Source organism: Phascolarctos cinereus, unplaced genomic scaffold, assembly GCF_003287225.1.
Source record: "Phascolarctos cinereus isolate Bilbo 61053 unplaced genomic scaffold, phaCin_HiC Scaffold_726;HRSCAF=1367, whole genome shotgun sequence".
NCBI lineage: Eukaryota > Metazoa > Chordata > Mammalia > Diprotodontia > Phascolarctidae > Phascolarctos > Phascolarctos cinereus.
The window spans coordinates 247,452,026-247,478,978 of NW_027556098.1; the positions used below are offsets into that span (position 1 = coordinate 247,452,026).

General features: G+C 39.1%; 1 protein-coding gene and 1 long non-coding RNA gene across 5 annotated transcripts in view; one reads left to right on the plus strand and one right to left on the minus strand.

The window, feature by feature from the left end:
• LOC144454561 (uncharacterized) overlaps positions 1-12,130 on the minus strand; it is a 145,276-nt gene extending 133,146 nt beyond the window's left edge. Inside the window, exon 1 of the long non-coding RNA XR_013483065.1 lies at positions 11,846-12,130. This is a non-coding gene — a long non-coding RNA (uncharacterized LOC144454561). The remainder of the gene's footprint in view (positions 1-11,845) is intronic.
• STARD13 (StAR related lipid transfer domain containing 13) overlaps positions 1-26,953 on the plus strand; it is a 716,694-nt gene that overhangs the window by 487,831 nt on the left and 201,910 nt on the right. Inside the window, exon 1 of one of the 4 annotated variants that reach the window (XM_020997118.2) lies at positions 16,406-17,436. The exons of the other annotated variants lie outside the window; for them this stretch is intronic. Within the exon in view, the coding sequence (XP_020852777.1) occupies positions 17,268-17,436 (169 nt within the window). The 5' untranslated portion in view covers positions 16,406-17,267. Of the gene's footprint in view, positions 1-16,405; positions 17,437-26,953 lie in introns of those variants that run through there. 4 annotated transcript variants of the gene reach the window in all.

Here is a 26,953-nt window from a genome sequence, read left to right on the forward strand (position 1 = left end):
GAGTGGTGCACACAGAATGATGAAGAGCCTTAAGTCCATGTCATATGTTGTTAGTCATCCTTCATTTTTGAAGAGGACCAGTAACATCATGGCTGATGTCTTGAATTGCAAATTAATTAGATTTAAGTGAGGTTGAATTGCACAAAGTTTTCAGTCTCACTCTCTTTTCCTGAGTCATTGAAATCCAGTGACAAGACAAAAGTCAGGACAACCGATGATGGCCTAGGATGCAGTGGATGACCTTGGCATCTTTGATGTTTGACCAAGCTCTGAACTCTGTACAATGCCTCCTTCGGTGGTCTTCATGGCCATTGAAACAAATTGTTGTCATCCGCCCTCTGCTGGGAAGAAGTCTTCCCATGCTTGGGGTAGACACTCCCCTAATTCAACAATAGGTTTGAGGCCTGCTGAGGTTATCATCAGCCTGGTTAAGCCTGAGACAAGTTTACTGGAATGTGGCTACAATGCATACTATAACTTCTTGGAGCCACAACCATGTCATAGGAAGATCAGGGGGAAGAGCATGGAGAAGAGAAGGCTCAGAAGAACACAATAGCTCTCTTTTTATTCTTGGAAGACCGTTATGTGTAGGAAGGCTTAGACTGGTCCCAGAGACCAGAACTAAGAGAAATGAATAGAAGCTCCAGAGAGGCAGGTTTAGACTCTTTGCAAAGAAAAATATTCCTGATAATTAAACATTTGGAAAAGTACAGTGGGCTGCCTTGGGAAGTGGTGGGTTCCCTCATTCAGTCTTCAAGCAAAAGCTAGATGACAAGTTGTTGATGTGTTATGGTGGGGGGAGGGGGCACAAAACTTACAAAACATGGAAGAATTGAGTAGATCCACCTCAATAAATGTTTATAGAGTGCTAGTTGTGTGGTTGATGCTTTGGGGAATGCAAAAGAAGCATATGAAATAGACTATGCCCTCAAGCAGCTTGTGACTTCGATGGTAAGCAAACTATATAAAACAATTAAACAACAAAATAAGGCAGCATATGACTAATTGTTGGAATGACGGCTGTAGATGGTAGTGCTTTTGGAGATCAGAATAGAGAGGATGCACAGTGTAGGCTGGAACAGTTTTTGAAGGTTTCATGGAAAGGGTGAGACTTGAGCTGGACCCTTCTGGGTGGATAGGGTTAGATAGGCTGAGAGAAAGAAGAAATATAACCCAGCCAAAAAAAAAAATCAGAGAGGACAGTGATTTTGTTGTTGTAGAACAAAAGGGAGGTAGGACAATTGCCATCAGTCTCTTAATTTTTCTCCATCTAGTCTCTTTGATTTGCATGGATTGTGACTGGTATTGTGGGCATGGAAGGAAGTTAAAAGGAATTATCTTACAATGAAAGTTTAGACAAAGCAAGTTTGATTTAGTAGCAGGAGAAAATATGAGACCTAAATGCCTAAGATCTTTTCTCTAGCCAGCTAAATGCGGGTGGGTTGGGTCTGAATCTCAAAAAAGCTGCAATAGCTTCAGCCTATGAGCTTTTCAAAACTGCCACCCTAGCAGCAGTGGTAGAGAAGCAAAGAACCTGCATCCCTGGCAAAGACCAACACACCACAGTAGACAGTAGTTGCAAGGAGTGCACACCGAGACTCGTCAAGTGTAATGATCACTAATGACTCAGTGATTCTTGTGGGAACAAATGATGTTGCCAGAAGGAACCTAGAAAGCAATGCTAAGGAACATATGTAAAACTCTGGACAAGAAACTAAAGACATTAAAAAGCATAAGTAGTATTTTTGACAGTGCTGCCAAGGGAAGGTAGAGGCTTAAGGAGAGGTAAATAAAGGAAAATGTGAGAAGTAAAAATGGTAGATGAGAATTTTGAGATTTTGAATTTTGGACTATAGTTTAAAATGTAGGAATGTTAGCTCTAGCCATAGATTATGTCTACTTAACCAGAGTTAATAATGAATATAGTTGCCTGAATTTGGAAGTATGCTGAGAAAGAAGCTAAAATTATGTAAATAAAGTAACTAAAATGTCCAAACCCTTTGATTCAGAGACCTCATTCTAGCTATATACCCCAAGGAGGCCAAAGATAGAAAGATACCATGTACACAGCAACACATTTCGTAGTAGCAGAGAATTGGAAATAATAGTAGGTGCCCATCATTTGGAGAACGGCTAATAAATCATGGTACATGAATATAATGGAATATTAATGTTCTGTAAGAAATGGAGGAAATGAAGAATACAAAAAATAAAAAACCAAACCATGAGAAGACTTATATAAAGTAGTGTAAAGCAAAATAAGTTGAATCAGTAAAACAATATACACAATGATTACAACAATGGAAAGAACAAAAAAGAAAACCCCAAAGCTGAATAGATTATAATTGTAATGATCAAGGTTGCCCATGAAGAAGAAAGGAAAAAATATAGCTCCCTGCCTTCTTTGCAGAGCTGCAGACCTGAGGTATGAAATATTGCATAAAATGTCAGAGTTAGTTGATATGTTGGTTATTTTCCTGAAGTTCCTTTTTTTGTCTCAGTTTTTTTTTCTTTGTTATTCTTTATAAGCAATGGCTGTCTATGGAAGGAAGGGTGAAGGATATATTTGGAAATGGAGATAATGTAAAAAAAAAGTTGTCAATAAAATTTGTAATTGATTTAAAAAAAAAGGAATGCTTGAATGGAATCTTGAAAATGTGTTCAAGGGCTTTAAGCTAAAAATGGAAAGGGAAAGAGAAATTCGTCCACATGTATCTGCCAAGCCAGATACCACAAAGAGTAGTAGTTACAAGATAGAAAAAAGAATACCTGTAGAGGAAACAGTAACTCACAAAAGATAAAATCCAAGAAGAAAGCCAGCAATAAAATTCATGGCTTCAGACATTTATAAACAAACGTACAAAATGTCAGTAATAAATTAGGCAAAGATCTTAACATAAGAAGACAAATTCAACAAAGTACTCTGATTTGGAAGAAAGGGGAAAGCTGTCTAAAGAGAACAGTTAATGCACAAAGAACTCATCAACCCACTTAGATTTAGTATGGGCATGTAGAGACAATGGAAATAAAAGCAGGTACTTGAAGTGGTACAGGACTTAATTGTGAAAGTAAAAAAAACCAAACAAACCAAAAAACGAGTATCAGGAGCATGGAAGCTCCTAATGATCTTAAACTGGTGATGAGTGCTAAGGACAACAGAGAGGGCTTTTTTAACCTACGTGGGTGGCAAGAAAGTGGGACGTTACCACTACTAAGGGTAGATGAAAGAAGAGAGATGATGAACAACAGGGAGAAGGTAGAGCTACTTCTCTTACTTGACTTCTGTTTTCTCTACCAAAGGGATGAAACATGGTGTAGGGAATTCTGGGCTTAAAGTCCAGATCTCACCTGTGATATTTACTAGTTACGTAATCTTGGGTGAGTCACTATGTGCCCTCAGCAAGTACTTGGGACTTACTGCCTTGGATGCTAACAGCTTTGAGGGAAGAAAATCCCATGCCAGAATTTTCCCATTGGGGAAATCATGATGGTCATTGTGTGGTCACATATTTATCTACCTAGGAGAAGAATCCATAGACCAGGAAAGATACAAAAATGATATAGGAGGTTGAAACCCAAGATTAAGTCAGGAGATAGTAGTGTGGGACCTACCTAATAGCTCTTAGTGGGTTCAAGTCATCAGGCATGAACCAGATATATCCAAGAGGTGGTGACTATTGAGCCTCTGTCAGTAATCTTTGAAGAAACATAGAGAAAAGAAGTAGAACAGGAGTAGAAATGGGGAGATGTTCTACTTTTCAGAAAAAGGAAACTATAAAATATTTTCTAATCAATTGGAAGCTATGATAGTAAGATTAATTCTTTGAGGAAATGCATATATACAGAGAAAAACAGAGGTTTTAGGGAACTATTCATAGTTATAAATTAGCAGAACACTGTAAAGTCATTTTTGGATAGCTAACAATTGTTTCTGTGATAGATTACTGTTGGTCTTGGTGGGTTAGAGGAGAAACTAATGACTGATTGATTATCCGATTTATCCATAACATTAGGAGTTGGAGAGGCCACAATATGAGGGACTTTACTATTAGGGACTAGTCTATGGCCACAAAAGGATGAGTTACTGGAAAGTTACCATGTTTTAAAGACCCAGGAAATCCTGAAATTAAATATATATATATATATATATATACATACATACATATGCATATGTATATATATTTTTTTTTCAGTGTCAGAAAATCTTCATATTTCTACTGGGCACTAATAGGAGAAAATATCCTAGAAAAAAGGAATAGAGAGGTACACCAGGAAGCAATACTTCTTTCTTCCCCTAATTGAAAGGAACACCATATGCAGAGCCTTACTAAGACCTTGATTCAGGGTCTAACTCCATCATCACCCTATCTATGTGATCTTGGGAAAGTCAATTAACTTCTATTTTCTCAGCATTCTTAATCAGGGATAATAATACAATAACAACCATAGCAAACATTTATATAGTACTTTAAGGTTTACCAAGCCCTTTCCAAATATCTCATTTTATCCTTACAACAACCCTGGGAGGTAGGTACTATTTTTATCCCTATTTTACAGATGAGGAAACTGAGGCAGACAAAAATTAGGTGACTTACCCAATATCACACAACTAGTAAGTATCTGAGCCATATTTGAATTGAGGTGTTACTGACTCCAGGTCTAGCACTCTAACCAGTATGCCGCCTTGCTGCCTTAAATCTTCCTATCTCACAAGGTTGTTATAAGGAAAAGACTTTATTAACTATCAAACACTATATAAAATGAAGTATTATTCTGCTATTCAGGGAAATCTGCTAAACATTATCTCCTCTGAATAGGAGAGTAGGGTGTCCTATATTATGAAGTCATTTGGGACCTTGTCCCTATGGGATACATTTTAAAGTAAACAGAAAACAAAATTCATTATGCCTGAATCACCACTGGTCAACCAATTTCCTCCAAAAACCTCTTTTCCTTCAACCAAAACCTTAAATTCATCTCTCCCATCACACTGAAATCTCCCCTGACACTTAAATCCAAAGCTCTTGTTGATATCAGAGGGATTTTGCCATCGGGCTTATGCTCCTAATACTTCTCTAATTATGGGATCTGCTCTACAACTGTTATTTTTTCTTCACTGCTTTCTGTTCTTATAGTACAGATTGATAATCTTTTGGTGTCAGAAATGAGGGGAGAGAAAGAAAAAAATTCTGTCATCATTTTGAGTAGCTTGAGCTGAATTTTTCCAAGTGGATGTTTGACTTAAAAGTATGAGGGAGGCTCTTGGCAATATTAATCCTATAGCATCTTTCTCTGACATTTCACGAGCCATCATGATTTTTCAACATTTATTGAGTGCTTGCAGGCTTCATGTGACCATCCTATTGAATGGACAATTTAGTTAGATTTGAAATCAGCTTAAAATCCTAATAAGGTATATGCCATTTTAAGCATATTCAGTATATAAAATTAAGTGTATTTGACATATTATAGATTTATAAAACATATAGGTAGGGACTGAGCATTCAGTTTACAAAAATATTTATCATAAGATTCTTCTAAATGTGAGGCTTCAGCAGTGCATTTTGAACATGATTTGATTCCATATTTACCCCATGGTAAAATTTCTGACGGTGGGCAATGACTACCTTCTTCATTGTTAGTCAGTAAACATTTATTAAACACATACTATGTCTCAGCACAAAAACTGTGCTAGGTAGTAAAACTGGGAATAGAAAGGCAAAAACACAGTGCTTGCTCCTAATGGAGGAAACAACATATACATAATTATAAACATACAATATATTTAGAATGAAAATGAGAGGTTATCTCAGGGATAAGATAATGAGGGGGGCAGGGAATATTTCTTGCAAATTGAGAGCTCATAGTATCTAGTTCATTGCCTTGCTTACAGTTCACACACACACACACACACACACACACACAAATGAATTCAATCAATAAACATTTAAGTGTCTATTATAGAGAAAGCACTATGCTCCATTCTAAGAGACAAAGGTACATACTCAGTTCCTGCCTTCATAGAACTTATGGCCTAGTAAGTGAAATAAAACATGTATATAAAGAACTAATAAAATAGTACATGATGTATAAAAGAAGGATGAACAAAGTGCTCAAAGTGATTTGGGGAAAGGTAGGTTGGGAGATGGGAATAATCGGGGAACCCTTTATAGGAAAGTGGCACTGAGGTGGGTCTTGAAGAATGCTAGGATTTCAACATGTAGAGACAGGTGAAGAGTATTTTGAGCATAGGGAATTGTATGACTAAAGGAATAGAGGGAACAAGTGAAGGAAATACTCTGGAAATAACAAGTAGACTAAGTTGACTAGAAAAGTAGAAGGTAGTCAGTTGGGAAGGCTTTTGAAAGAGTTTGGGAGGCAATAGGGAACCACTGAAAGTTATTGAACTATGAAGTGACATTCAGATTTTTGTATTAGAAAAAAAATCTAACAGTGATATATGTAAGATGCATCAGAGTGGGATAAGACTGAAAAATAATGAAGGCATGAATTGGGGAGATAGTGAACATGGAATAGAGAAGGTAGATCCTACAGGCATCACGGAGATAGAACCAACAAGCTTTGGCAGCTGATTGAATGGGATTTTGAAGGATGAGGAATCAAATATCGTTGTTTGAAGCACAGATGACTGGCAGAATTTTGGTGCCATTAAGACAAATAGGGAAATCACAAGAAGAAAGAAATAGAGATGGCCAGGAAGCACTTGGAAGTATCAGTCTGGAACTCAGAGGGGAAAAAAAGGATGAAAAGTATACAGAGTACAGATTTTGGAGTCATTAATGTAAAGGTAATAATTGAAGATGTGGGATTAGATGAGATTGCAAGGAACAGCATATAGCAAGAGAAAAGAAGAAAGAGAACAGAGCCCTAAGAAATATTTACATAAAGGGGACAGGAAGAAAAAGAAAAGCTTAAAAGAGGACTGGACAGCTAAGAGTGACAGTGGATAGAGCACTGGGCTTGAAATCAAGAAGACGCATCTTCATGAGTTCAAATCTGGCCTCAGACACTTACTAACTGTGTGAGTCTGGGCAAGTCATTTAACCCTGTTTACCTTGGTTTCCTCACCTGTAAAAAAGAGCTGGAGAAGGAAATGGCAACCCACTCCATTCTTCTTGCCAAGAATACCACAAACAGGGTCACAAAAAGTCTGATACAACTGAAATAACTGAACAACAACAATAACAAAAGAAGACTGGGAAAGAGTGATTAAAGAGATGGGGAAAGAAAATAAGAAGGTAATGTTACGAGAGCCACAGGTGAAGAGAACATCAAGGAGGAAAGACCTGGGGGGGGGGAGGCAGTCAGTGCTGTCATATGCAATAGAAATGGCAAGGAGGATGAAGACTGAGAAAAAGCCATTATAGTTGGGCAATTAGGAAATCACTGGTGAACTTAGAGAAAGATCACCTTCTGTATAGTGGTGGAGACAAAGGTCACATTAGCAAGGAGGGAACAGGTGGTGAACAAGTGGAGACAATAAATGAAAGGGGGAAGAGAGAAGGAGTAAAAGGATCTTAAGACAGGGAGATTGCACTGGGGGAGACCTAAGGATACTTATAGGCTGATAAAGAAAGAGCCAATAAAGAGGGAGAGGGTGAAAATGCATAAGGGAAAGAGAACATGAGTAATAAAAGAAAGTAGAAGGATCAGGGAGAGGACAGTGAAAACAGCAGATATGGAAGGGCTATCTTTGACCAGAAGGAGGACTTCCTCTGACATGGATGGGAAGCTGTGGAGTATATAGCATTTTTGAGGTATGGAAGATGAGAGCTGAGGAGGGTAAAGTCCAAATGACATTGATCTCAATGAAATGAGGTGGGGGTAGCTAAGGGTGAGGATGAAGGGTTAAGGAGAGTGAAAAAGTTTTGGAATGACCAAGTAGGCCCTATGAAGGGCTGTCAACTGAACAAAATAATTGCCAGGCAGTGGGTCTAGAACAATGGCATACAATGAACAATTGAAAGAGCTGGGCATGTTTTCACTGGAAAAGAAAAGAGTAAATGTGGGGGAGGGTGACACAGTTGCTGTCATATGGAAGGATGATTAGACAGTTTGCTTAAGGACACAGAGAAGAACTAAGACAAATGTTTGTAAGTTACAAGGAGAAACATTTTGGTTCAATATAAGAAAACTTAAAAATCTGAACTGTCAAAAAGCTGAGTGGATGTGCTACATTTTTGGTTCCTGTCTGAAAGTTTTCCCATAGAGGCTGTAGAGGTCAGACTAATTAATCTTTAAGATATTTTCAAACTTTACAATTCTAATATTTTAAATATAGAGAGGCGGTGTAGCATAATAGAGGGCCAACTTCAAACCTAAATCTTCCTGATTGCCAAGTCTACTCAGGATGTGCAACACTGGGCAAGACATTTAATCCTTCAGTACCCCCAAACAACTCTCTGAAACTATTTGTTACAGGTAAGTTGCTGATCTGTATCAGTGGAGGGGAGTTTCCACATCAGAATTTCTCTATGCTGATGAAATCTCAGATATGAACAAAAAAAATAAAAGTTCTATACCTAAAGGCTCCATTAGAATGTAAGCTCCTTGAGGGAAGGATCTCTTTTGTCTTTTTTTTATCCCTAGGGCTTAGCACAGTGCCTGGCACATAGTAGGTGCTTAATAAAGGTTTATTGATTGATTGAAAGGACAATCACAGGAGATAGTGTGGATGAATGCAGATTTAATGTCAATAAAATTACAAAGTTACAAATCGTATATGTTTGTAAGTTTATCATATGTGATATTGTAAATGTTTATAAGTGTTTCAATCACAAGTGATGGTAGATCTTTTGTTACTAGTGGAAGTATTCTTGGAGGAGATGACTTTGGAATTCATCTGTAAATGAATAGTAAATAGTCTGTGTTAAAGACATTGAAAGTAGATTAGAGTGGGTAACTAAAAAATAGTTCTCTACATCAGTTTTTTAAGCTTATCACTTACATTCCGTATGAGGCAGAATTACTTTGGATTCCCTGTGATGTGTTTATAAAGTTGGAATGCATGCAGAGGAGAAGGATGAAATCACAAGGAGAGATTCCTGGCTTCAGTAAGAGCACTCCATGCTTTTGGCCATGTGTAAACTAGATTCCACCAGGCGCTAATCTTTGTTCATCCATCAAGAGACAAACTTGGAAATTTTAAACAGAAAACATTTTGTTTAAAGGTCAAACTGCAATGTTGGTCTTTTGGCTGTAGCTGGACTGTTTGCTGTGGCATTTGATTCCATGAATCAGTAGAAGTAGACCAGGCCAGCCTTGAGAATGGGCAGAGGAGGACAAGTAAGAAACTTAAATTAGGTTCATTCCACCCCATGCCCTCCTGCACCCGAACTGCTACCACCATGACAGAGAAGCACAGACACAGTTTGCCCATCTGGACAGTTTGTACATGAGTGGTCTTTTGTTCTAAGTATTCTAGTCTGTAACAGTCTCTGCACCAATGGGACAGTCATGATGAAGGCATGTGACCTGTTAATAATGGGACTCCTCCAGGGCCCCTGTTACCCTTCTCTAGTCACTGAGAACTCATCTGCTAACATTTCCTTCCTCATCTATGCATGGGTAATTTCTCTCTATGTCTTAAAAGTATTATTGTTGTTGTCCAGTCATTTCAATCATGTCCAATTCTTTGTGACCCTATTTGGGGTTTTCTTGGCAAAGAGACTGGAATGGTTTGCCATTTCCTTCTCTAGTAGATTAAGGTAAATAGAGGGTAAGTGACTTGCCCAGGGTCACACAGCTAGTATGTGTCTGAGGCCAGATTTGAACTCAGAAAGAGGAGTCTTCCTGACTTCAAGCCCTTGGCACTCTATCCACTTCACCACCTGGCCACCCTCTTAGAAGTATAGTGACCAGATTAAGAGCAGTGATAGTGCGCAGTTCTAGGTGCTATGTTTTATGAGAGGCATTGACAAAAAGTAATAAATGTTAACCTGGAGTACAGAGGAGAGTCAGGATGATGAAAGAGGGAGTAAAAGACACTCAGTGCACAATGTGAATCAGGTATCTGACAGGTATTTATTTTCTACACACAAAAGAATACTCAAAGAAACAAAAGATGCACAGTGCACTTAAAACAGGATTCAGCAACTTAACTTATAACTATAGTTATACATTCCTAGAAAGTTTATACTTAAACCTCATAAGAACGTAAAGTAGATTACTATAATATGGAGATTGCTATAATAGTCATTGTTATTGTTATGTTACACTTCTGTACTATACTGTCCACACAATTACCAGTCCATATCTTCTCCAAGTGTAATGAGGTCAGTGCCAGCAATTCCCCTCCCCCACCCTCCACCCTTTGTTGGGCCAATCAGTTTGGCGCAAAGACTTGGTGGTATGGTCAATAGAGCACTGGGTCTAGAGTCAGGAAGACTTCTCTTCCTGAGTTCAAATCTAGCCTCAGACACTTACTAGCTACGTGACCCAGGGCAAGTCACTTAACCGTCTTTGCCTCCGTTTCCTCATCTGTAAATTAGAGAAGGAAATGGCAAACTATTCCAGTGTCTTTGCCAAGAAAACCCCAAACAGAGTCAAGAAGAATTGGACACAAATCAATCAATCAACAACACAACAAGTTTAGGAAAGAAGAAACACAAAAGAAACAGTTCACACCCAGTCTTAGGCTTGCCTAGACAGGACACTTGCTTCTTGTGCCATGTGCTCATGGCTGCATTGCTGCTGGGGTCACCCTGGCCTCCATCCCTTATGAGAAGCAACCTGAGATATTCCTGTCACAATCTGTAGAGAGCAGGCTGAGAGCACTGAGCCCTTTTAAAGATTTACTGAGTCATTTTTGCTTTTGGCTCATTGGCCAATAAGGACACTCTTCATCACCCCAGCATTAAGCTCTTCAACACTTAATCACACATGGCTTCAAAACAGAGCCCACAGCTCCCACATGTCTGTCTGGAAGCGGGTAAGGCAGCTCTGTACATTCTCCCAGACATGGCTCCTGTAGGTCAATACAACCACTATTATACAAAGAACAATAGAAAAGAGGTTTGCACATGAAATTGTGAACCTTTGTTAGATTAGAGCTCTTTTAAAATGTATGTTAAGTTTAAGAAAATGACTGCCTTGCTTGCTTATGTCCCCTTCTGAACTTCTTTCTGTGTGTCTTTTAATGTTTCATTGATACCACTCTTTCTTTTCAGCACTAATCACCAACTGTCCCATTGGCTATGTCTGAAAATATATGTCTCATTCACTCTGTCCCTGCAGTATGTTACCTCTCTGCCAAGTAGTGGTTGACTCAATTTACCGCTACGCTTCTGAAGTCATGATTGGTCACTGCATCAGAGGCCTGAAATCTTCCAACATTGTTTTCCCTTACATTTTCGTGGTCATCTCCCCAGGACATTTTTAAGGAGCTCTGGCAAGCTCACAGTCCAAAAGATCGGAGGATTACATATCTCAGTCTGGGTCAGAAAATCCCAGACCAGGAGACTGCATAGGCTACTTTCTCCACACCTCTAGACAAAAGGGAACACAGGCATTTAAGTGCAAAGTCCTGTACTTCAGATACAAAAAGGAAGTGAGATTTCAAGAAGTTACTAATCTAGTATCTAAATGACAGACTCACCATTTAACAAAGATATGTAAGTTCTTGTAAAAAGAACTTTGAAAAGAATTATTTATATCTAATCATTCTCATATAAAAATATAACATCAATTTTAAATTTCATAGCAATAGAGAGTATGCTAACCATAGGTCACTAGAATAATATGCTAACTAGACAGCAGTGCCACCCACCAAGTTCAAATATCATACCCTGGAACATGTTCAATTACAAAACATTTGTAATATTACCTGGGGCTTCAGATTTCCCTCTTCCCTCCTGCTCCCCAGGAGCATGAGACCCATATTGCTCCACCATGTTTCAGCAGCTACTGTTGATACATAGACTGTACTTTAGCAGAACGAGACTTTAGCCTTTCAACCAGGAGCATGAGAGTGCTTTTGTGTGTTTATTTGTTTTCACTCTGGCTTCATCGATAACTGCTAGGCTGCTGTGGAATATTATGTCATGTTGGTGCCCAGTGCATTTGTGTGAACCCAAAGAATGTAGTATTTGTAATCTTGTGGCTTTCAGAGCAAAATACCCCAAGACCTTCAGTCTTATGTGGAAAGGACATGCAGTGCTTTTCTTCATAATTTGGCTCCTAGATACTGCAGTGCTTCTCAAAAAAGAATCAATAGACATTCATTTTGAAAATGCAGCTAAGATGGAGATGAAATATAGCATTCATACTGATAATACTCATTTGTTTTGAAATACAGGTGACAGAAGATGACTAGTGTATGTTTTCTCCAGAATTCCCTCTACTGGGGCAGCTAGGTGGCTCAGTGGATAGAGCACCGGCCTGGGAGTCAGGAGGACCTGCGTTCAAATCCAGCCTCAGACCAAACACTTGACACTTACTAGCTGTGTGACCCTGGGCAAGTCACTTAACCCCAATTGCCTAAAAAAAAAAAAACAAAAAAAACAGAATTCCCTCTACTATTTCCCCAATAAGTTCTCCAATTCTTATCCAGTTTTTTTCTTAATTCCCCAGATTCGGAGGCAGCTAGATGACTTAGTGGATAGAGTGTTAGGTCTGGAGTCAGGAAGACCTGAGTTCAAATCTAGCCTCAGACATTTACTAGCTCTGTGACCTTGGACAAGTCACTTAACCTCTGTCTGCCTGAGTTTCCTCAACTTGAAAATGGGATAATAGCACCTACCTCACAGGGTCATTTTAAGGACTGAATGAGATGTGTATAAAGAACTCATGATAGTACCTGGCCTATAGTAGGTTCTTAATAAATGTTCATTCCCTTCCTTTCCTAAATTCTCCTTGTTTCTTGCTACTTTTGAAGACAAAAGTGACGGAAGCAGATGCCTGTCCTAGTTACATGGTTATTGTGACAGGGTTAATCCCAGAATGCTAGAAGCCAAACCAGATGGATGTATATGGAAGCTATCTAGTATAGGGGTACTTAACCTAGATATCTCTGGATAGATTTCAACAGGTTCAATTTTTTTTTAAATGTACTGATAACTATTTCAATATAATTGATTTCCTTTGCAATCCTATGTATTTTGTGAATTTAAAAACATTCGTGAGCATTTCAAGAAAGTGTCCATAGGCTTCACCAGATTGCCAAAGGGTCCCATAATAGGAAAAAAATTGATTAAGAACCCCTGATTTAGTGTTAGCTCCTGATTAAAGAGAAATGAATCAATACAAACAAGACTGATGATTGCCTTTCCTGACACCTGGTGGGGGGATCATGTAGCTTTGTCATACTGCTGCATTGAAGCATGTTTCTCCATTAACAATCACAAATATGCTCTTCCTCCATGCTTCCAGACAGTCCATAGTGGTGGGATCTTTTCATAGTAGTTTGTTGTTATTTTTCAGTCCTGTCTGACTCTTCATGACCCCATTTGGGGTTTTCTTGGCAAAGATACTGGAGAGTAGGTTGCCATTTCCTTCTCCAGCTCATTTTACAGAGGAGGAAAGGCAAATAGGGCTAAGTGACTTGCTTAGGATCATATGAGGCTGGATTTGAACCTAAGGAAGATAAGTCATCCTGACTCTAGAGGCTGTGCTCTACCCACTGCACCACCTAGCTGCCCACAGTGTGGGTGGTAATGGATAGATAAGTTGCTTTTGAAACAGAGATTTCAAGTTCAAATCCCTCCTCTGACACAGCCTAGGTGTGTAACCTGGGGGAAGTTGAATGTGCAAATGATTGTACTAGGCATTGGAAATACAAAGATGAAAAAAGAAACACTCAAGAGGATTATAGTCTAATGGAGGGTGAGTGGTAGGAGAGTTAAGACTAATACAAAAATATATGAGGTGATAGATATTGTATAGTGGAAGAAAACCCTGGGTTTAAATCACCCTTCTGCTATCTATGTGATTTTAAACAATTTACTTCCATTGACCTCATCTGAAAAGTGTGAGAATTGGACTAGGACTAGATAGCTTCCAAGGTCCCTTAGTTCTAAATCAATGAACAGATGACACAAAGGACAAGCTTGAGGCCATCTAAATATGAATTCCCTCAGCTCCCCTCCTCCCTTCCCCAAACCATCTCAATACCATCTCCACCTCCCCTGTAGTTACAGAAGGGAAATCCTTTCTCTTCACTAAGGATGAACCTATTACGGGTACCATTGATTCCATTCCTTCCCAAAAATAAATGCTTGATGAATTCAATTGCTGAAGCTTTAAGTACTGGGATTACAAAGTCAGATAAGAAATTTTCCTTCCTTAAGTATCTCAATCCAAATTCCAGTCACTTTTAGTTAGAATTTCATTCACTGAATTACAGAATTTGAGAGTTGGAAGGGGCCTCAGTGGCTAATTCATCCAACTTACACATGAAAGGAATATGGGCATCTTTTCTGGCTAGGCTTCATGATGGGAATGCACTTTTCTCCAATCTGCCCACTGACTTCCCTGTTTCCTTTAAATCCTTTTCTTTTTTTTACTGGAAACCTCCAACTTCTCTTAATTCCAGTGCCTTCCCTGTGTTAATTATTTCCTGTTTATTCTGTATATAGTATGCTTCATAGATGTTTGCTTATGTGTTGTCTCTCTGATTAAACTGTCAACTCCATGAGGGCAGGGACTGTCTTTTGTCTCTTTTTGTATCCCCAGCACTTAGCATAGTTAACTGGCATATATCATAGGTTCTTAATAAATTGATTCTCCATTATTACATAACCTATACACTAGATCATATAGTATATTCAGGGCTTATTAAACTTTTTCCACTAGCAACACCTTCAACGTTTCTTAGACTGTGAGGTTGGAGATCAGGTCCAACCCAATAGCATATAATATAGCATACATTCTTTGAATTAAACTTCATTTATATGTTCTCCTGACTAATGAAACATTAGAATTGTTCAATTCACTTCAGACTACCTTATAGATAATAATCTCTATTTGATTGCTTAAGGATCCAAACATCCTCAGACCCACTTACCACAGATCACCTTGCCCCTTGCTTTACTAAGATTAAAGTCTCTGGATCTTATCTCCCCCTCTCTTTGCTCTCCTTTTCTCGTTCCTCAATATTTCCCAGCAATTGAAGTGCATGATTTCTCTTCTTTTTGTCACTGCAGATGAGACTGCCCCTAAAAATAATACTTTGATTCCATTCCCTCTCCCACCACCTGTAGGACCTTGTTCATTATTTATTCTCTCGTACGTACCTTTATTCTCTTCCTTTCCTCTGGTTCCTTTCCACCTGCTGATAAATATGTTTAAATTGCCTTAAAATTCTGTCTCTGTCTGTCTGTCTGTCTCTCTCTCTCTCTCTCCTTTCCTCTCTACCTTTCTGTCTCTCCTTCACCCATCTCTCTCCCCATCCTATCCCCCATCCCAGTTCCCTCTTCTCTTCAATCCTGAATTTCTTTAAAAAATTGTCAGCAGGTGATGCTTTTTCACTTCCCAAATCTGATACTGACTCGGCAGTATAGCATTTACATCACCTTTAGAGAACACCAACTGTTACAGTTATCAGTTAAAGGGGCATGCTTCATGCCAGGCCCTCGATTGTACTTCCCCCAGAGAAAACAGGTCTAAAATTCTTGTATGGGTTCTAGATCAGCACTGTGTGACCACTGTGGTAAAGAACTCAAGGCTGATCTTGTTTTCAGTAGAACTAACAGAAAGGCAGCAAGGGGAAGTGTGAAGGCTGACTACAGCTGGAGGGCCTTTTGTCATGCAGAGCTGCTGATTTCTTGATTTAGGCTCTTCTAAGCATTAAATTGGGAGCTTTTCTTTGTTTGGACTATAAACCTGAGACCAAGCTATGTTTAACTTTGAGTCAGACAAATGAAAGGCCAACTTGGCTGTATACTTACCGAAAGTGCCTTTTTCACTAAGCCCCATACACAGAATCCTATAACATAACTGCTACAGACTTGGCTGCTTTTCACATCAAACAGAATGTTATAGCGAGCGGGGTGGGGGGGGGGAAGAAAAATATTTTCTCCCACTACTCTCCTACACGTACTCTTTGCTTCAGCCAAACTGAACACACCCTGTACTTTTCCTGCCTCCTTGGTTTGGCTCATGCCATTCCCTTTTCCCTTATTCCTCCATCCTCTCCTCACCAAGTACCACCTCCTCCAAGAAGACTTTCTTGATTCCTGCCTGGGCCCCACCCCAAGCAATTTTTTCCATCCTTTGAATTCCTGTAACTTTTTTTCTCTTGTGACATCCTCCTACCAATTTGTGTTACTGCTGTTGCTATATGCCTTAACTCTTAAATTGTGAGGCAGAAACTGTCTTACATCATCTTTGGGATATATTTCATCATACGACCTATTATATGTAAAGCCATATATAAATGTTAGCTATTATTATTGTTTGTAATTCCTGGCAGGTGTGTAACAGTCTCCATAAATTTGTTAAATAAGTGTAGTAGTAAAGAGAATTAAATATCGATTAAGTGGTAGACTCAGAGGAAAAAGGGGAATGTGGGGGAACATTGTTCTTTAAATAGACGCTCTGGTCTCCAAGCTGTCTTCTGAGTGTCCCATTCTTTAATTCGTTGTAATTTTTCTTCTGGTGTTAATGCAGTTGAAGTTTGTTGTCGTTGTTTTTTGACTGAAAAAACTTTCATGGTTCATATTTCGTTGATGAAAGGCAGCTGTTCCGATTGCTTGAAGCCATTTTTGCATTAATTGAGGACAATGCATAAGGAAGCCCTCTCTGATGACCTGGCCACAGGTAGACAGGCAACTTGTGGAGGCTGAGCGGCCAGGTGTTACAGTGTCCAGCCATTTTTCCTCCCCCTCCACCCCCGTTCCTTTCTTTTAAATTCTCCTGCGGCAGCTCCTGGGTGCTTCGTCAGCTGGGAGGCAGGACTCCCCTGTTTGCATTTGCCCTCCAAAGTGGAGGGCTGGGAGCCCGGAGCGGCTGCCGCAGCCTGGGCTCGGCTCTTCCAGCCCGACTTGGGACTACTTTCACATTTTCCCCCCTCCCATTCATTGGCTCCTCGTGGTCACGTGCGGGCCGGGGGGGGCTGGAATTCGGGAGTTGTAGCTTTTGGCACTCCTTTTTTTTTTCTTTCCTTTAAAAAAAAAAAAAAGCTTGCTCTGTGCGTCTCTCCCGGGCTTGTTGCCTTTTACTGTGAGTAAAGTTGGAAGCAGCCGCGCAAAGGACTGGGGGTGGCAGGTAAAAAAAGAGAAAGAAAGAAAGAAAGAAAGCGAGCCGCGGAGATGTTCAGGCAGGTCCCCAGGACCCCGGGCTCTGGCTGCTACTATCTCAATCCCATGACCCCCGAGGGCCAGGAGATGTACTTGCGGCTGGATCAGAAGATGAGGCGCTCTCGTTACAGGATGAGTAGGATCCTCGCGCGCCAACAGCTAGTGACCAAAATCCAACAAGGTGAGTGGCTGGGGAGGGGAGGGGACGGGACACCTGCGAGAGGCTTCCCTCTCCTTTGGCCAGCTGGCCTCAGAAATCCCTTTGATTTTGCAAGGTGTGCCTGCCTGGATCTTGCCTGGTGGATCGCGGGGTGCCCCCCGGCTGCTCATGAGGCTCCCTCTCTTCTGACTGGCTGGGGCTCCTGTTCTCAGCAGACGGTGACAGCCGGCCGCTGCCAGGTAAACAAGCAGCGAGCGCCCAGGTAGAGGACAAGGGCGCCTGAAACGCTTTCCAGAACTTGACCGTGGATGTCAGCAAAACAAGCAGCCAAGGTTTCTTCTCCTTGCCCAGTTGGGTTTGGCGCTTTCCTGGAGGTTTCTTACCATGGTCACATTTACAGCCCCAACGCTGTTAACTTAAATAAGCAGTCCCTTATTTTAATCCAAGAAAGGGGGAGGAGAGAGAGAGGGAGGGGAAGAGAGCCCTGCCATGATATTATAGGAAATCTTTGGAGGTAGGAGGATGAGAAGAGCTCTGTCGGAAGTCTACAAAGTTGTCAACTGACTTCACATTCTTTGACTATTTGTATGTTTATCTGAGCAGTTGTGACAGATTTATTGTCTTTTTATTTCTGGGAAAGATTAAATACTTAGGCCAGCTTCAAAACAAATCCTTTGACCTTTTACGTGGAGCAATGAGCTGCTTTAATTACCTTCCTGAAGCAGAGGTGGGCGAATATTGATTACAATCTTCCTTAGGTGAGTGTTTTTTCTCCGCTTGAAAGGGAGATCAGGGGGAAAGGTCCCTAAAGCTTGTCCGTCTCAAGGAAACTTCAACATATGGAATAAAGTTGAAAGAGGAAATAAAAATTGGAAGGTGATATCTTTCTTTTTTCTTTGAGACGATCTTTTCTGACTCCCATTTCCTTTAATAGTCAGTTAATGACACCCCAAAAGCCGAAACTGGTGATTCAGTTAAAAATAGTGAAATATAAAGACCAGTAATTTCTAGTGTCCGTTGGTAAAATAGTGACCAATTAAATCTGTGGGTTTAGAAAATATGCAGTCCTTCAAGGGAAATTCATTTTTGAGAGGGAAATTGGATTAGGTTCTTATTGTAATGTATCCAAAATGAACAATATATATTCTTGTAGCTAGCATTTGATGAGATTGTTTCCTTGGAAATTAGGAATTGTTTGTGAAGTTTCAGGAACCGGTGATGTGTGAAGGATACTGGTCCTCCATACAGGTCTGATTTCAGGAAGGATATTATGTCATTCCATAAACCCTGTGTACAAATCTTGATTGAATAGAAAGAAAAAAAGAATTATTTCCCTGTGGATTGACTTGAAAATGCATTAGGCATAATTGCAGAAGTAGCTCAATTTTAGTTAAAGACCACAAAAAAGTTGCATTAGAGCATGCTGTTATTACCACCAAAAAAGGTGCTCATTGTGTTTGATAATTCTGACCGTAGTTTCCATGTTTGCCTGTGTTCATCTAGATTTGTCATTAAAAAAATCAGCTTAGTGAATTTCCCCCAATGCATCTAAATATTGATTAATTTTTAGAATATGAGGTGATGTATTTACCTGTTTGAAGACTACTGATAATAGTTGTCCTTCATATAAGACTTTGAAGTGTTCAGATTTATATACATTATCTCATTTGATCTTCAGTTGACCACCATATGTTCATCAATTGGCGTATGGATCCTTCCTTAAGCTATCTGATTGGAAGATTGGGGGAGAGAATCCCATCCTCACGACTGCAAATGTTAGAATCCTGGATTCAGAGTTTTAAGAGACTTTTGAGGTCATCTATTCAACCTCCTCATTTTATAGATGAGGAAACGGCCAGGAAAGATTGAGTGTCTTGGCTAAGGTCATAGAAGTAGCAAATGGCAGAGTCAGAATTTGAACCCCGGTTCTCTTCTAAATCGGGCACTTTTTCTTCCCCTGTGTCACATTGCTTTCCTCAGTTAGGTATATTAGTGTGTATTTAGGAGAACTGAAAGGCCAAAGTAAGAATTTAGCCTTTTGGAAATGAGGGAGAATTCCAATATTCCTATAATTAGAACCAGCTCTTAACGCTACAGAGATTAACATCATAAAAATAACTGCAGCATAATAGACAACACAGAGCATGGAAAAGGAACTAAAGATGAGAATATAGAAATTGGGAAAGGCAGTTGATAAAAGAACCAGCCTTGGAATCAGGAAGACCTGGATTTCTTCCTACCTCTGACAAATTCCTACTTCTGCTTGCTAAGTCACTTAACCTCCCAATGCCCCAGGCAATTTTCTAACGCTATAATTTGGAGAATAGTTGCTGGTCTGTATTGGTTTGGGGAGTTTCCTTGCCCACAGTTCCCTACACCAGTGAAATCACAAGTTTGAGCACAAAGTATTACATATATACACGTGTGTGTGTGTGTGTGTGTGTGTGTGTGTGTGTGTGTGTGTGTATAAATGTAGCAACAGGTAATATGCAAATTTTGTATTGGATTACTTGATGATTTGGATTACTGTCCAGGCATCTTAATTAATACAATGGATGTTAAAGTTATGACCCTGTGAATCACCTTAGGATTAGGGCATAACATGTCAAAAGGCCAGTCTTTTATTCCTTTATATACATTATGTGCAGAATGTAATATTGAATCCTTCATGAACATAATCATGTTACAGACTCAGATTCAGGCCTTCACATTTGAGATTTCCAGTCGGGTTTTATTTTCTTGAGCATGTGGAAACTTTGCTTTACTTTGCTTTCCCTGAATGGCCATCACCCATACTGCTTGATGTTAGGTTACTTTTATGGTCTATAATCAGTCCACTAATGTTTATTAAGTGTGTATGACATGAGTAATACATCTTTTTTTTTTTATAGTTTATGTATCTGTTCCTCATACTGACAGTCACATCAGGAAAATAGATTTTCATCAGTCCTATTTAGATCTGTCATGGAAAAATGATCACATTATGTTAATTAAATTTTAGACTGTACTTATAACTGCCTATTTTTAAATTTTATTACTGTTGTGTACAGTGTAACCAATAACAAAGAAATTGCTCTCTCCTCACCTTATTTCAGTAAAATAACCAGTGAATAGCATAGGAATGATTCAACAACTTCTAGGCTTTTGTTGAGAAACAGAGGAGCACTAGAAAGGATTCTGATGAGGCATAGGATCAGAATTAAAATTATTCAAAGCCAAGGAGAATCTAAGCTGACTCATCTACTCCAAAAAAAAATTGTTTTACCTTCCTGCCTCTAATTTATTTTATCTATATATATTTCCAGTTGTAGAGAGTAAAGTCTCAATTTAAAACTATGAAGTTTGTCATTCCCATCTCTTTCCTCTTATTCTTGTATGCAGGGGGAGGGAAGAGAGAGAAAAGTGGATTGATAACCAATTCCTTGCCCACCTACAGGTAGGCATCATGGGAGTTAAGTGTGAGTAAGCTAATTCTTGGAAGATGCTTTTAGCTTTTCAGATTAGAAGGTACTTTGCAAAAGCAAGGTAGGGTTGGATCCTCCCACCACTCTGAAAGCAAAGATTATATTGGCTAGAAGTGTGCCCTAATTTAAGAAAACTAATATTGGAAAATCCAAGTCTAAACTTACTAGATAGATCAGGTGATGTTTTACATTAAAAGGCAATAAAATTAAATAGTTCACTGCAGATTTCCATTAAAGTTCTACTCAAGTGATCTCTAAGAAGCAGTGTGGCTAATGGGTAGGTAGTACCAGTATAGAAATTGGGAAGCCTGGGTTTTTGGTTCTAGTTCTTCTTCTTAGATGGCTGAGTGATATGGGATGAATCTTTATGAGCCTTAATTTCCTTATCTGTGGTGTCATAGATTTAGAGCTAGAAGGGATCTTAGTGCAACTGCCCCATTTTATAAAGGGGGAAACTGAGGCTGAGAGAGCTGATGTCTTGCTCAGTGCTATACAGATAGTGATACTTGAGCCCTAGTCCTCTGACTCCGATTCCAGTATTCTTTCCTCTCTGCCACGGTGGAAAACACTAAGGAGGCAGGTAGGAAGAATCTTAACAACAAAGTATTAGGAGCTAAAGTCCAGAAGTGAAGATTTGGAGCAGCTCAGAAATGACTGTGTGGTTCCATGATGAGCTGTGATTCCTATTAACATTTTCCCTGACAGCTTCTCAAAAACATAAATATTATATGACAGGAAGAGTGGCTCCCTGTACTTCCTCCCTTCTTCCAAATTTGTTATTTGCTTGTGTTTCCTTGTTTTCCACATTGAGCCACCCTGTTTTCAGTGCTTTCTTGGTACCACCAATGACACACTATATTCTAGTAGGATTTTAATGGAAGAATTGGGGAGCTGTAATCTGGTATGCTAACTTAATCGGTAGAGCTCTATAATTAAAAAAAAACCTTACAAATATTATACTTACGTTAATATACAACATATATAAATATTATACTTGTAAATATATATTATATTTATAAATATAAATACTTATAAAATACTTTTTTTCCCTTTTAGAGCATTGTGCTGTAAAGAGGCTTCATTTGGTGAGTTGCCCTACAGGGACAGGCAAAGGCAGGGGGAGACCCATTTTATAGCTACTGGAGAATGGACTTGTACACATGTACCTATTCTCACAATGAGATTCATTTTTTGATTTACAAATGCAAAGATCCAGTGAAGAGATTAGTGAGAGATCTAACTTATATTTTCATTGAATTTTCTTCTCACAGGACTCTTTAGAGTAAGTTAACGTGTTTTTTTTTTTAAACATTATCAGAGGACAAAAGAAAGCAGTAGTACTTTACTGCACACAGAAATTCTGCCTGATGGCCTAGCATTTTGAGAATTTGCCAGCCTTCTTTGCCAAACTTTGAATGGAGGAGACAGCATGATATTTACAAGGTGTAGATGTCCTTACTTACTTCCCGCCCCATTATTATTGGGGAAGTTTTAGGGTGGAGCAGTAGCCCAGAGTCCATGATGAGAATGCATTAATGATTACTCAAGTTCTTTTTAAAGCAAATAAAGTGGCATCTGTCATGGTTTTATATTTAGTGAGTCAGACTCTTGCTGTTCAAAGCTCATGGCTGAAGTGTGACATATAAAGGATACTGTTTAACAGAAAGTACAAGAAAATATGGTTAGTGAGGTGGAGTAAAGCTGGCTAGCATTGACTAATGTTGGAAAGCATCAATAGCAAACTGAAGCAGATGAAGTCACAATTACGTAAATACTTGCAGACTCTGGACCAAGTAGAAATTAGCATAATTTCATTATTTTGAGTGCTTTATGAAGAAGTACCCAAGTAGATATCTATATATCTATATCTATCTATCTATATAAACATTAAATTTTACAATTAACAAAATTATGCTCCCAGTTCTTCTCATATCCTCGTTGCAGAGGAGGAATTCTGGTATGTGAGCAGATACAAGTGGCTACCACTTTAAGATGCAGATTTAAGAGGAAAGGTATCCTATTTATCTTCTTTCCCCATAGTATTTTAATTCTTAGTAAATCTAGCATGTCTTCTTCTTTTGTATCTGAAGCCCCTTCATTTTCTTAGTTCTTGAGTCACTGACAGATTCAGAAGCACAGATTGGAAAACCCCAACTGCACTGTTAGGGTCTGGGAGCAATGCCATTCGATATACTGAACAGTCCAATAAGAATAAATCAGAGAAATGGTGGTTTGGGTTTTGGTCCTCATTTGATCTTGGTGAAGTATATAGTTATGGAGTTTAGCACAGATGTTCCAGTTGTAAGGATGCTTTACTCTCAGGAGAGAGGAATATGGAGACTAGCATATAGATTCACATTGGAGGACATAGTGGTACCATACTACTGTAGTGCACGTGCATTTCTGTACAGGGCTTAGTAAAATATCATTTGGATTCCTAATGAAACCAGGGTATAATGTTGATATGAGAGGATGTTAGGAACTTTTTTCCCCCAAAGATAAAATATATGTCCTTAGAAATTATTCCATAATGAATATGTAAGCCCTTTCACATTACTTTGTGTAAAGCTTTATTGTATATTTTCTTAAGAGATGAACCACTTACTCTTGGGGGAGAAAGTGAGTTTCCAGAGTTGATTCCCTAGAATGTGTGTCATTCTTCATAATTCTTGACTGGCTAAAATAAAATAGGTTTTCTAGAGGTTGGAACTGTTTTGTGTTTTTTTTTTTCAGGTCACCAAACCCCCAAACTTTACTCCAATCTAACCTACAGTCAATCACTAAAGTGATTTTTCCCTACGTGCAAATCTGACCTTTTCTCTTCCCTACTTAATAAACTCCAAGATCAAATATAAAATATTCTGCTTGGCATTTAACTTCCTAAAATAGCCTCATCCTGCCTTTCCAATCTTCTTATAGTTTACTCTCCAACATACTCTTTGATCCTGTGACACTGGCTTCCTGGCTGTTCCACAAATGTAGCCATTTTTTTCTGCTGTACCCCATGCCTGGAATGCTCTCCCTTTTCGTCTCTTAATGTTTTCCTTTAAGTCCCAACTAAAATTCCATGTTTTATATAATCCATTTCTTTCTAGTTCACCAGTAGTTTTTCTGCCTGTGTGGTTCTATAACATGTGTTAGGGCCAAAATAACTGCAACATTTAGTTGTATTTTTTTTAAATCACTCCCCCCCTCCCCCGGCGCTATGTAGGAATGCCACACATACAGAGTATATATGGGGTTTACAACAGAGCATATATGGGGAATTCAAACCAGTTCCCTACTCCCCAGGTCTATTCAATGAGACTGACCCAGAAACTCTTTCCTCTGTTATTTCTTGTTTATGCTGTATATAGCTTCTTTATACGTACTTGTTTCTTTGTCTCTTCCATTCAATTGTGAGCTCCTTGAAGGCAGGGACTGTCTTTTTTGCCTCATTTTGTATCCCCAGCGCTTAGCACAGTGCCTAGTATGTGGAAGGCTCTTAATAAAAGTTTATTGATTTACTTAATGAAGCAAACCAATATCGGAGCAATGTGATAGTCTCCAAAAGAAATGGCCTTATGTCATCTTATATGTATCTAGAAGAACAGAAGTTAGGGAGAAGCAATCTTACTTGTCTCTTCATTGATAATGGAAACTGGAGAGATCTTCAAATCCACACACTCTGACAGTAGTCTAGTTACCAATAGTAACTGCAGGCAAGTCACAAAAATATTGAGAAGCAAGAAGCCACGTTGCTGGAACTGACATCTTCCAGCCTAGACACCTTTTTTACGGTGGAATATCATTCAGGCTGGTTTTAATCAGCAGTTACTGCCATTTGCAGTCTTTCAAGCACAGGAAAATTCATCAACTCATTTCTGATGCTCACATATTCACAGGATTTTACCTAAAAGGGTCTATTTTAACCCTTTCACTCCTCACTGGCGGAGGCACTCTAGTATAGTAGAAAGAATATTGACTGGAGTCAGAGGACCTGATTTCACATCCCATTTTTCTTACTACTTGTATGACCTTGGGTAAGTCTCTTCACCATCCCTGTATGTTTCCTCACCTATAAAATGAAGGGATTGGATTAGATATCCTCTTAGGCCCTTTTCAGCTCTAGCTCTCTGTTTCTATGATACATTCCCTTTGCCACCAGTATTGAAGACATTAATTTTTTTAGGTGGAGACACACAATTCGTACTTGGGCATCACCAGATTCTTCCTAGACATTGGTGGAAAAATAGAATAAATCTGTTTTGGGAGGATATGAGGACATGTGTCTAATAGGTTCAATACCATTGCTTTGATGGCTGGATCTGGGATCCAGATGGATTATTTATGTCTTTATCTTCCTCTTGAGTCTCCCACTCCCCCATCTCTCCAGGGTGTCTCTACTACAACTGGGAGAAAACATCAACAATAAAAAAAAAAACTGAGGAGACTTAAGATCTAAGAGATTTATTGGTTAAAAATGTATCATCTGAGTGTTTTGAATTTTGACCAGACTGATGCCACCATTACAGATTTTGTCTTGGGCTGTTCAGTTAGATTAGGGGTTCTTAACATGGGAGAGTCCATGGATAGATTTCAAGGGGTCCATGAATCTGAATGGGGGGAAAAATACACATCTTTGTTTTCACTAACCTGTGACTAAAATTTAGCATTTTCTTCAATTGTGAATTTTTTGAAAACTGATATTATTCTGAGATGGGGTTCGTGGATTTCACCAGACTTCTGAGGGATTTGCCAAAAAAAAAAAGTTAGGAACCTTTGTATTAGATCTACAGGATTGTTCACTCCTCTTCGGATATGTAGCTCGCATTCATATAGCATTTTACAGTTCTTGGGACTCTTTAAATATATCATCTCATTTGATGTAATTAGCCCATTTTACAGATGAAGAAACTGAGTTTTGGAGAGTGGATGAGTTGCTCCGGGTTGCACAGCTAGTAAGGATAATGACTGCAACTCTATCTGGACCCAAGGCTAGCATTCTTTCCACTGTAGTATACTACCTCATTGGCCTGGATGATGAAAAAAGGGCCCAGGGATCATGGTGAGCAAGTGTTTGTTGTTTTTTGTTTGTTGTTTCCATGTCCAGGACGAGGCCTTCCTGGATTCTACTTTTACCTTCAAGGACTCAGAAATGGGTTGACCAGACCTATAGATGACAGTTTAATGAAGAGTAGAGATCATAGGACTCTTCCTAACTCATTGGCCTTTGTCTATGTTCAAGGCTATGACAACTGTGAGACCTTGCATGTGTTCAGAGAAGTGCTTGCTAATGTGGAATATTCCATTGCTGCAGGGATGGAGGGGGCTCTCAGCAGAAGAACAGGAAACCACGAGGGGTTTGTTAGGTGGCTGGAGGTAATGTGAGAATATGTTTAGTTGGGGAGAGGGATATAGTAGAGCAGCACATGAAGAGAATAGTTGCCCAGAGTGAATTTTGGCCATGTGGTTTTAAGATATTTCTGGTTATGAGGCCTCTCCCACTGGGTCTGAAGCAAGAAAGTCAAAAAAATTTAGTTTTGCGAAATAAATTTAGTTTCCCCATGAAATAAGCAATCATTGTGTATCTTCAGTCTAGAAATGTTTCATTGGGAGATCTTGTTTTGTTTTTTATTGATGGTGTTAATGTATTACTACAGTCTGTGATACGAGCTGTATATGTGTGTGTTTGATATGGAATCAAGATTTAGTGCTGGCTGGAATTAGAGTTAATTTAGTCCTACCCCTCCATTTTACAGAAGAGGAAACTGAGGCCCAGAGAAATGAAATGATATGCCCAAGAATATTCCAATAGTAATTACTAGCAAATCACACAGGAATAGAGTAAGAAAAAGCCCCAATAGGAAGCATCGACATTGCTGGACATGATAGGGGACCAGCCACATCTAGTCTAGATGCCTACTTTTTGGTTAGGTATTGATCAACCATCAACAAGCATTTATTAAGCACTTGCTGTGTGCAAGAGACTTATGAAACACTAATGGTCCCTACCTTCAAGAAGTTATGTTCTGATAGGGGAAGCAACATGTACATCTATAGGTGAACACAAGATGTACAATATTTGATTTGTC